Here is a 12,085-nt window from a genome sequence, read left to right as displayed (position 1 = left end):
GCTTGGGAAGCCTGAAAAAGCCTTCAAAATGCTTCGACACAAAGTACTCCTCTTAAAGACAGGAAATCAGAGCAGCCGGTAAATAATCTAGATTATGCTTGACACACTTGCCATTTTAAATTGAGTTTTCCTGTGCTACTCTCATCTTCTCCAAGGCAGTGAAGTCTGCAATTCCACAGATAGCCATAACACAAGCCATTAAAGATGGCTTTTTACATCACAGTCAGCATCATCATTAACAAGAGAAATATTTGGGAAGCTCAAAAACAGCTTTCACTGCTAGAAATGCATGCAGGTGGCACAGAGCTGGGAATTTCAAAGTAATGCCAATTGTTATGACAAGATTCCTTGGGCAGAAACAGCACATAAAGGCTGTCCATAAGATAACCTCTATTAGACCAAAGTACAAATTGTTGCAAGAACACAAGCTGAAGCTAAGGGAGTTCATAACTCCTTCAGAAGTCAAGGTGGCAAAGATACTTGGAGAATAGACAGGAGTGACATTGCAGGGTACTAGTCAGATTCAGATGTCTCGTGTGTCTGAATACCATGATATTACCTCAGAGATTTCAGCAAACTGAGCATTGGCTTGGCAGCATTTCTCTGCTGTCTCCATAGCAACTTCATAGTTATCCACAAAGGCCCGGTACACTCCCAGCTGGCTAGCCTGCAGGAAGCAAAACAAAATAAAATAAAATAAATGCTGGGGAAGAAGACAGTTTGGGATGGCCAGCCTTGGCATCTAATGATCATGTCATGTTCCTTCACAACAAAGAATTGCAGGGAATGCTGAGCAGGCCCAGAAAGACAGCTCTGACCTGTAAGCTTTGCTTAACCAAGGCAGATGTCCCATGCATCCATCTCCATCCACCCTGAACAAGTTCACTTACTGGGCTGTGAGGATGACACACCCTTATTACTGCCATCTATTTTTCCCTTCTGAACTGCCAGATTAGTATCTATTAATATTTTTGCTCATTGATGCAACTGGAACTGCTGGCTGTTTGCCACAAAATATGAATCAGACAGGAATGATTCAGCCCAACAGCACAAATGTGACCACAGTAAGCTACTTGTTGGCTTTTGCATGCATGCTGGTCACACTAAAACAAACCCAGATATTAACCTATATCTGCATCAGTAAACATTGTTGTAAAGGGCAGCAGAGTGCTGAAAATACAGAAGAGAGCCAGAGCATGATCTGTTTGAAAGGCAGTGACTGCAGCACTTAGGTGACAGAGAATGACAGTTCAAGCAGAAGGAATACACCATTGGTCTGGATGAAGACACAGCAGGCCTCAGTGTCTAGTAATAAACAAACCACTGTCATCACTGAGCCCTAGCACTAATTCTGTTTGCTGACTTTTTTATTAATTGCAGCGATATTCATGCCAGAGAACAGAAGATCCAGCTCAGGAAACCCCTGGGTAGCTTCCAAGCTTGTCTGGATTGCAGAACAGCTTTTACGCTGCAGAGCTCCACAGGCTGTGCTGTGAACACCTCAGCAGCTTGAATGTGCTTGCAGAAGTGTGTTCAGTTCTGATCCAACAGGTGGAGTTCTGAAAAAGACTTCTTTTTAATGAAGTTGTGTTTTTGTTTTTCCAAAAAAAGCTTACACTTATGATTTCTGCACCTTCCCTGCCACCTCTGCCCCATAGAGGCACCAGGCAGAGCAGTAGGTGCTCTTTTCCTCTCCTCCTCTGTCATAACCATTGTGTTTCCCATTCTCTATGAAGCTTTGTGCAAGAAATGATGGAAGAGAAAAAGGCACTCCCCGAAGAACATTCCCTGCACAGATTTCTTTAGCTAATGGAGGCTACAGAAGTGAGCTATTTTCTATGGCGCATTTTACTAAAAGATTAGGAACCAGCCTCAACCCTCACACAAAATAACATTGTTATGGCTGAGGCTGGAGGAAACTGTGCTCACTTATGCCAGGGGTGATCTGGCCCCTGGAAGTGTGGAGATAATTAAATCTGTAGCTGCCACTGGGGCACAATTCTCTGAAGATGCTGTCAGAATTATCACTCATATGCAGGACTTATGATGTTTAGATTTGGATGACGCCAGCTAATGTGGCAGAACTTTAGAGTTTCTCCATTACTGTGTGGCTCTTCCATTTCCTACTACTCCTTAACAATCTTCCTAAGATTTCATTTTCCTTCTCTACACTTGCTATCATTAAAATATCTATTCAATTAAAGTCTGATCATCCAATCAAAGCAATGATGCTCACACTAGACATTAATGCTGGTTTAAGTTTTCCCTTTTTTGATTAAGAAGAAGGCAACGAAAACTAAACAAGCTTTGGTAAAAATAACTGGCTTTTGGTTAAAAAAAATCCATTCCTGAAAACTATTAGTGATAATATTTGCTAAATATTTTTTTATTTCTAAAAAAAAGTTCTGAAGTGTTTCCTTTTAGTTATAAAATTATACAAAATATTCCTCAAACACAAGAAGCATATTTCACTCCCACATGCCTGATGGCTTTTGTTGTTTTTATTTTTTTTCCTCCCTCTCTTTTCCTCAGTTTCAACAGAGAAACTTGCCCAGTGCCAGGACCAGAGACAATCGGCACAAACTGAAACACAAAAGGTTCTGTATGGACATGAGGAAGCACTTCTTTACTGTTCAGGTGACAGAGCACTGGCACAGGTTGCCCAGAGACGTCGTACAGCCTCCCTCCTTGCAGATCTTCTAAGACCACCTGAACATGGTCCTGGGCAACCTGCTCTAGGCAGCCCTGCTTGAGCAGGGAAGTGGGAACAGATGAGCTCCAGAGGTCCCTTCCAACCTCAACCATTCTGTGAAAGAGGTGGAACAACGGTCACTAACATTGCAAATCTATTGTACTTTGTACCAGACCACATGAAATTCTAGTATTCCTTGCATGCACCATCTATAACTTTAGTCTACGGTGCTTTGCTTTGCAAGATATTAATGCCCCCAGAGAACACAGAATAACAGCAAGGATTCTAGTGCTTATCATTAGATTGCATGACATGACCACAACTAGACAGTCTACTCCCAAAGATTTTGTGTACAACCTGCATAGATGTCTTCTTACGCCTGATATTCTTACCATTTCTCTCATCTAGCTGCTTCTCACTGCCTGCCAAAAATGACTAAGTTTATCTCATCCAGCTAGGAGTTCATGATTCCCACTGATACTGTACCAAACCATCAGAAACTGAAATTTCTGAAAGCTTTCTGCACTAGGGCGATTTGTTTCTTTGCTTCCAATACTAACCCAACAAAATCATCGGGTTACATATGCACAAGAATCAAGGGAACACAAAAATACAGTGCTATAGAAGGGCCTGTGATCACCATCAGCAAGAAGCGGTCTTAAACAAAGGCCTAAAAAGCTGCACAGTGAGTCAAAGCTTGCTTGACAGCCAGCAGTGGTAAAGAATATATTCAGCTCTTCTTCGATTAACGCTATGTTCATTATTGCACTACACTCTCAATGCAGTGAGAGGTTTCCACTTTCAGCAACCTTCTATACCTTTGCTTCAGCAACCAGCAGCAGGTGGCTTTGTCTTCTTAAACCAGTTGCTCAGATTTCAAATTGCATATGCAGAGCTACTCACCAAGGCACCAACTCAATCCCTGCTGGCTAAAACATGCTGCCAGTGAAAAGTAGGCTCCTATATTTTCATCAAGATGCTGGTGTGCATAGAAAACATCATCTTCCTGGCCTTCCTCCCCCTGCTCCATAGGCAATGGCATTGGTACTGGGCTACACAGCTGCTAACAATTGAGTGACCTTGGTAAAGTGTACTCCCCATCCAATAAACCCCTCACTGGAATGTAACTCCTACCCTGAGAATCAGAAGCACCTCAGGAATGCAGAGATTCCTTTCTTTTCTAAAAGGCAAAAAACAGCCCCTTTAATCCTTTGCTCTCTGCACATGCTAGGGGAAAGGCTGAAGGGGCCAAAGGAATTTCCTAGAACATAAACAATTTTTCATCTGACTCAGAAACTCAGCATTTTTCATTCAGCCACAGGAATATAGTTGATATGACTTTGTCCTGTTCTGCACTCAGAGAATTTTGTTGTAGTTGTTTGAAGGAGTCTTAGTAGCAGGTTAAATGGATCCACAGAGCAGCAAGGGGAATCTCAAAAAGTGGGGTGGTAGAAATGCAAAGCTGAAGGTGACAACCATAAAAACAGAGAAATTCAGTACAAGATAGAGGAAAGCACCATGGAGAGAATGAAGTATGTGCGAGGGAGCTCAGCAACAAGGAGAAACACTTATCTTTCAGTGTTAAAAAGTAAGGATTTTTAAACACTGCCATTGTCCCATCTTCCTCTAAATGGCTTGATGACACTGCGGACACCCTGGAGATTCAACATTTCTCTAAAACTGTATTCGCATTAGTAGCACAGCTTGTTGGAGCCTTTAATTAACAGCAATGAAAGAGCCACTTTAGCTGTAGGCCTTTCACTGCAGTGAGGCAAAGCTATAAGCCTGTCATCTACTCCAGCTATGGGCTTTCATCCCTGTAGTCTATGCAAAGTCACTAGAAGGAATTAGAGCAGCACCTGTTAGATGAATAAGAGATAAGAGAAGCGTTGGCGATGGCAGCTAACTCACCAGCTTTTGGAAGAGGTCTCCTACGCGTTGCTGGTGACTCCACTGCTGCACTCGGGGAAAGAGCCCATCATAGAATTCTTTGTGGATCTCATAGAGCTCAGGCACTTTGAAGAATATTGTCTCAATCTGCTGACTAGTCAGCACAGGCTGAGATGTGGTGGCAGCTGCTTTCAAAGGCTTCATAGGCTGAAATGAGGAATGAAGGAAATCATTACCATGCAAACCAAGCACATCCACCCTTACCACATTACAACACATCCTTCCAAAGAGCTGTCCTGTTAATAAGTGATATTTGCATTCATACAACTCCTGAAAGCTAGACATTAACAAACCCTCTCATGGTGATCAGCCACCCCTGGTATATGGATTTCCCCACGATGTCTGAAGGTGATTAAAATCCCTTTGCACTCAGTTTCCTCAATCTCTGTTCAGCTGTAGAACACTGTGTCTAATAGTTAGCACTGAATACGGAAAGATGGGGCTCCTGTACACTAGCACACTAATAACTCCCTGGTTGTGCCATATTCAATCCTCTCCTTAAGCTTCTCTTTCTCTACTGGAGAAGAAGGGTAACAGGAACCTTTTGCACTGAGCAACCGATAAGCCAAGGTACCTGAAGTTCTGGGAAACTCTAGACAGAAGCAGCAGTGAAAAGGCAAGTACCAGTGTTTGAAATGGTGTCTGCCACCAGTGCTTACCAGCAGCAGAGCCTCCAGGTGGCTCAGGTAGGTTTCCTCACTGGCCAGGATTCCTGACAGGACCCATTTTCTCATCTCCAGGCCTTTCTCCAGATCTGGCTCACTCTACAAAGAAGTTGTTAAAAGGGAAAAAAATAGGAAAAAAAAATGAGGATGGGGAGAAGGTATAATTCAGTTGACCACAGCATACTCAGTTGTTTGATTTACTTAACAGACTAATGAAAAACAACCAAAAGAAAACACCTGTGCTAATTGTCTAGTTTCTAGAAATATACATCAATAAAAACATCAAGGAAATTTTTTATTCACCAGAAACTGATGCCACTTAGATTGTTTATGGGTGTTAGCTTTAGTCATCCAAATTTGGTGCCTCAGCTAGTTGCCTGGGATTCTTCACATAATTTAAAACTTAAAATTTCAAAACTCAAAATTTATCTTTCTAAACAAATTTTAGGGTCCCTTGGTTCTGTGCAGTTCACTCCCTCCTCCCCTGAGAGTTGTCTATGATCCTATTCCAAAGCCATGTGTTTCTCTATGCAGACAGGATCACCTCCCCTGTATCTACACAGATGCGCATGAATATAGAGCAGTTACAGGCTGACACTGCTGTTAAGATGGCTGTTCTTTCTCCCACTCTCTACTATTCACCAAGTTATTTTTCAGTGCCAGCATGTATAATGTCTATTTTTAGTTAGAAGATGGAATAATCAGCAGTGCTTGGAATGCACATGCTGATTTTCTTATCAGGATTCCACGAAGCTGTTCTTAACCAAAACAATTGAAGAAGGAGAGAGAAGAAATAAATATGTGCATGAGCAAATGTACACACCAAAGGAAGATTATTACTTCTCTTAACAGTTGATGTTAATCTCTTTCACATTTCAACTATCCTTCTCCAAACCGCTACCTGAAAAATGTTTAACCATATAAAATGAAATTGAGTATTTCCACAAACTCTGAAAATAAATTGGCCAAACAGTGAAGGTTATAAATAACGAGAACACATCCCCCCCCACACACTTCTACAGAACATTATTTCCATTTCTTGTTATTTCTGCCATTCATAGAAATGGCTTTTAACAATTTGTGCACCATTATTATGTTGTTAAATATCTCCAAGAGTAGAGTCAGTAGTTAGATCTGCAAAAGTAAATACTTTTCAAGGGTTTTGGGTAGGTTGTTTGGGGCGCCGTCCTACTCCTGTTAATATCCAGAGGAATCTTTGGCTATTGATTTTAGCAGCAGGGGGATTAGGAAACATAACAGCTTGTTCCACTCTACTGGCTGAACATAAAGCCCTTCTATAGCTGATTTTAAAAAGCTCCATTTAATTTAGGGTCCTATGCTTTGAACTCTGCAAATGTATAGATGAGGTTCACTGTGGAGAGAAGGTACCATGGCTCTAGGTAAGCTTACAGCAGCCATCACACTGAATGTGACTTTGAGCCCACGCACCACACTAAGAACGAAACATATCCTCACGCTCCCAGATATTTTTGGATTCAATCTCATCAGTAACAACCCTGACTTTCAAACGCTTTCGTTAAATTTCACAAGCTATTTTCTAGGCTAAAAGACTTTGCAGCAGCTCCTTTATAAAAATTTTGTGAGGTGCCAAATAACACCAACACCTCCTAAGCGAAAGTGGCAGACAGAAGCTGTTCTAAGGAAATGAATAAGATTTACATGTATGTCAGGTGCTACATGGAAAGAAGAACTTGTCTTTGCATCCTGCCTTTCAGAGAGGTTCAGTAAGAGCCACAGCGCCTTTTAAAATCTTGAAAGGGCATCTCAAAGGAGCTACGAATTTGTAATTCAGCAGCCACATTCAGAAGATTTAAGAAAAACACCAGTGACAAACTACATGGTAAAAGGAACACTGCAACAGATTCTGTGCATTACGGAGCACTTGTTACAGCTCAGTCAGGAATCTGCAACAATATTATGACCATTCCTTTTCATTTCTATACCCATAGTGCCTGGATGTCCACCCCTGGGCTGGGCATGGTGCACACAGGTAATCAAGAAAGACAGCACTAAGATGTCTAACAATTTCTTCCATTTAATGGGGCAAGCACTCAGCTGTCTCTGTGGAACTCCCAGGAGCTCTGATGCAAGAAACACTCAAATCTCTTGGCTTCCAAAGATTTCTTACAACATTTACAAAAGAAAAACGCAGCTTCACAAAGAAGCATTGAAAAAAACGAACAGTGCTCCAAAGTCCCCACTGCTGCAGATGAGGTAAGCGGTCAATATTGACACAGCACTATAATTATGTCTAGCAGGTTCTCTTGGAGGAGGTGAGGGTTTAAAAACCAGCTGGGTATGTAACATCTGTAAAGAGCAGCACATGATGACGAGTCGTTTAAATGATTCAAACTTCCCCATCGCAACTGTGACACAACAGTTTTCATTATAGTACTGAGAACAGCTTTCCTCTTCACAAATAAAAGCTTTAATTTATAAGCCAGTTCTTGCTGGGCATCGTCAGCTGACAGAGACGGCATTTTCTGTCTGAATGTTAATTTCCTCTCTTAAAGAGATTTGCTTTCAGGGAGACAAACATCTCCCAGGACACACTACAGACCTTCCTTCCTGGCCATTACCACAAGGTCACATTGAGAAGTCCACAGTGTTGTCCTAATCCTTTTTATAGGAGCATTTTCCAAGTGCAATGCTTGCAAAACTGTAGCCTCAGCGCCAGCCAGCCAGAGCAGGGCCTGGCTGCTTTAAGATATAGGGCAGCAGTTGCTGAAGAAACCCTCTGGGGAGTTTTTTCAACAATCACAGAGCACACTGCAAGATTTCCAAAGCAATACCTCCAATTTACATATGGATTCCTGAATGTGGAAAGATGATCTCCTGCTGCTCCTGCTGCGTCAGGGATCAATATGCTACCATGCTGCTGCTGTCTCCATTGTGCTGCCACGCTGCATCTCCTCCTGAGAACCAGTGCCCTGACATGGGTTTCCTGCTGAGGAAGGCCTTTTCTGACAATGTCATCCGGGGCTGCGCTAGGCAGCAGTTCTTGCTGCTAGACGAACTCCTGGAGACCAGTCCCTGTTCTTCCTCAGCCTCAGGGTGCTTTTTAAGTCATGCTTGTTATGAAACTCACTCCAGGACTGAGAAATTCACTGGGAGCTGGTGCCAAAACCAGGAAGATGAGAAACAAATTCATTATTTGATATTACAACATTTCTCACTTACAGAATTGGGAACAGGCTCACCTGCACACCCAAAACAAGTCAGAGCAATTAGCAGGCAAAGATACTGTGATACTGTCCTTCCACTCTCCCCTTAAAGCACACAAAAACATGATACAGCCAGTGCCAAGGGTATTTTCTGCTTTGGCCATATTTGACAAAAAAAGGGAACAAAGAACAACCCCGCAACCACAAAGCCCCACTGACTGCTCCATTCTGCACTCCAGGCATTTAAAAGAGGGAACATCCTGGGCCTAGGAACCAAGCTCCCCAGACACACATGGTGTCAGGGAGACCTGCCAAGGCTGGACGCTCGCTTCCCTTACCCTGGCAGGAAGGAAGCACTATGAAATCTTTGAGCTGTTTGTGGCAAGGGGAGGAGCTGCTACCACGTCCACCGCACCACATTAGTTAGGGGAAAATACACCTATTAACCTGCTGGGATGTTCCCAGCAGGATGTGGGAGAAGCCCACATTGGCAAACTCCAACCACCCAGCAGGGAACGCCAGGTGGTCAGCAGTCCATCCATCCCAAGCTTCCTACCTGGCTTGGTCAGCATGTTCTGCACCTGTACAAGTCTGACTAGTATTTCACGTTCTGACTCTGTCCCTACCTCTTTGACGCAAGCATCTGTTTCTAGCCTTTCCTCATTGACCTTCCATCTTTTGACTGCCTCTCTACCCACATGTTTATGTTTATTAGGAATAAATCTGTCTTACAAGACTACCTTGGGGCAGCAAACAGCATTCCTGTCTGCGTGCCATGGCAGCTGTGAGGACCTAACAACCAGCCGGTTCTGAAAAAGAAAGCTAGAAATCAGTGCTTTGCTCCCACCCCTCACGAACTACATTTAAAAAGGCAAAAAGAGAGGCAAAATAAAAGGAAGGTGGAATACAGTAATAAAGGAAATTGCATGGATATCCCATGCCTACAGTGTTATGCTGTTTTCTTCTCAACTGGGTGGTGCTTCTTGGTATTCCAAGGATTTAAAAACCAAAAGACTGAGTCACAGTCATAAATGCAATCTTGCAACCTGAATCAAGGCCAGTCAGAGTGGATAGAAGCACTGAAGATATTAGAAAGTGTGCATATACTGGCCTCAAGCCATGGCTGTTATGAACATGTTTACAGCTTGTCAACCTAAGTACTTTTGTTTACTAACCAGGTTGGCATTGCATGTTGAATTCAATTACTGTGAGCCTGCGATTCACCAGCTCCAAGGATTAGACAATGTCAGCTCTTCCCAAGTCTGTTTAAAGAACTCAGGGCTTTCTGGCTGTTGTTTAAAATAACAGCAAGAATTGTTTTATTGCAAATGTTAGAAAAACACAGATTAAGAATCTTGAAACCACAATGTGTAAGATTTTGCAAAGTGGTTGCTGCTGGAACAGCTCTGTAAAGAGAAGCAGTGTTTCAAAGTGGGCGTATAAAAGGCACTTTAACTCTCAGACCTTCCTTTGGTACAGTGTGTTCGTATGCTGTGCAATGAATGTGTTCAAAGGAGAGGTTTCCTGTAAGGACAGCTCAGAATCTCATAGAGAACACGACACACTATAAAAGAGAAAAAAACATTCATTTTAATTTTTAAAGTGTAAATATCTTTGAAAGCTTCCACTGAACAGCTGGAGGTGTCCCATTGTCTAGGTGATATTAAACAGGGCAAATTCTGCAACTGAACCATATCATGCTCTGTGCAGGGAGGGGAAGGAGCAGGGAGAGGAGCCAACATTATTTATAACATCAGTACTGGTGTGCCAACTCTCCTCAGGAAGGGCTGTACATCCAGGCAGAAACCTTAAGCAACACAGAGTTGGAGAAGAAAAAGGAAAAGTTGCATCTGTTGGGGGCGGTGAGAAAAAAATAGCAGTAAATAAAGAAAAAAATAAATACAAGCAAATACGGAGAGGAAGAAAAGAGAAGGATTCGGAAATGCTGGAGATGGGAGGAGAAGCCAGCAGCAGCAGTAGTAAGCAGAGCTGTGAGAGAAGTAATCCCAGTTATTGATGTAGCTTCAGAGGTCAACTTTTCTCCCCAGGTCTGTCAGGACCCAACCCCAGTAGGATAAGCAGTGCATATCCCTCCTGTTTTGCAAGGAAAAAAGTCAGATGATGATGAGTTTGACTGCTTTGCTCCAGACTTGTCCCCATAGGAAGCTTACACAGACCCTTAGGCAGCCATGCCAGATTTCATTCCTCTCCGTGCTCTGCAGAGCCTCAGTTCCCTTCCAGCCTGCTAGACCCACGCATTAAAGAACAGAGCAGATGACAACAAAAGGTACACCCTACAGATTTATTTATTTTTTAATTAAAGCAGCACTTAATATCTCAAAGCATTCAGAGGAGTGGCATTTTATTTTTGTTGGAGCACTTAAAATCCTGACAAAAAAAAGAAGTCATCATCAAGGCGCCAAGGACATTCTTATTGGTTAAAAGCCACACAACAGATTTCTAGACATGTCCAAGACAGGCACACAAAGGACACTAAAAAGGCTCCTTCCATGAGCAAGTGGAGAGAAGGAATGGTGCTTACTGGGAGGCAACAAGCCAGAGATGGCAGAGAGTCCTGGATTGTGTTTAAGGGAGCCAGTACGGCAGCATTGCCTGCAAGTTTAAATAATGCTTTGAGTTCCCCCACAGTCACAGCTTTGAAAGACAGCTAGAGACAGCTAGAAGACTGGAGACTTTGGTGTCACTAGAAAGGCGAGGAAGGAGAAGGCAAGTCACTGACTGCCTGACTGAACCAATGACTGTAAGCAGGTGGAATTTAGAACTACCAAGTGCTGTTATCCTGGAGCTAAAATGCAGATTCCCCGCCCTGGGACCAAGCTAGAAGAAGAGTCTAAAACCTGTTGTGCTGCAGTCCTGCTTCCCAGATGGCTGCCAGGCAGTGGGAACAGGAGAATCTAGGCTGAGGACTGGCAATAACTGCCAGTGCTGTGCCAACCAGTGGACTGCACAGCAGAACAGGGAAAAAAAAAATCTACCTGGAAATCTCTAAGTATTGGCCAACTTCCCTTCCAAATAGAATATAAAGTAGGAATTAGTTGCTCAGAGGTGATGTATACAAAAATTGGAGAGATCCATTCTGGGGAAAAAAAAAAATCATCTCAATCTCTAGATTAATCTCTCTCATTTCCTGGTGGTGTGGGTGGGGGCATGGAACCAGCCTTCCCACAGCCTGTCCTGCTCCCATCTCCACAGAGCCCAACACCCTCGACCCACACATCTCTGGGCCTGGCTTTGTTAGCAAGCAGATCCTGAAAGGCTTTCTCATTTTGACCCTTCCCATCACTCTAATCTCTCCCCACATGAGTAATAGCGACAGGACTATCATGACTGGAGCTTCCCATTCCCTCTAAATGTCTTCAGCCTCAAAGCAACAAGCTACTCACTCCAAAGCTCTTGGCAGTAATTCTCCTCTAGTGAAGGGTGTCAGTCACTAACACTGCCAGCTGTCCCAGTGCTTTCCCCTGCCCCTGGAACAAGCTCTCCCTCTGTCCTCTAACTCTATCCAAGGATCTTCTCTACTTTTCCCCCTAACTATATGAGGAGGGCAGAAAGATTCTCTTGTTCTTTCTGCT

The 12,085-nt window shown here is 43.1% G+C and overlaps 1 protein-coding gene across 2 annotated transcripts in view; it reads right to left on the bottom strand.

Annotated features, from left to right (window-relative positions):
• BCR (BCR activator of RhoGEF and GTPase) overlaps positions 1-12,085 on the bottom strand; it is a 102,138-nt gene that overhangs the window by 39,049 nt on the left and 51,004 nt on the right. For both annotated transcript variants that reach the window (XM_068701298.1, XM_068701299.1), the window contains exons 3-5: positions 5,302-5,406; positions 4,604-4,789; positions 560-667 (exon numbers count right to left, since the gene is read on the bottom strand). In XM_068701298.1, coding sequence (XP_068557399.1) covers positions 560-667; positions 4,604-4,789; positions 5,302-5,406 — 399 coding nt within the window. The remainder of the gene's footprint in view (positions 1-559; positions 668-4,603; positions 4,790-5,301; positions 5,407-12,085) is intronic.

Source organism: Anas acuta, chromosome 17 (genome assembly GCF_963932015.1).
Source record: "Anas acuta chromosome 17, bAnaAcu1.1, whole genome shotgun sequence".
Lineage (NCBI taxonomy): Eukaryota > Metazoa > Chordata > Aves > Anseriformes > Anatidae > Anas > Anas acuta.
The sequence above is the reverse complement of the archived record's forward strand: the minus strand, read 5'-3'. Positions and strand labels throughout refer to the sequence as shown.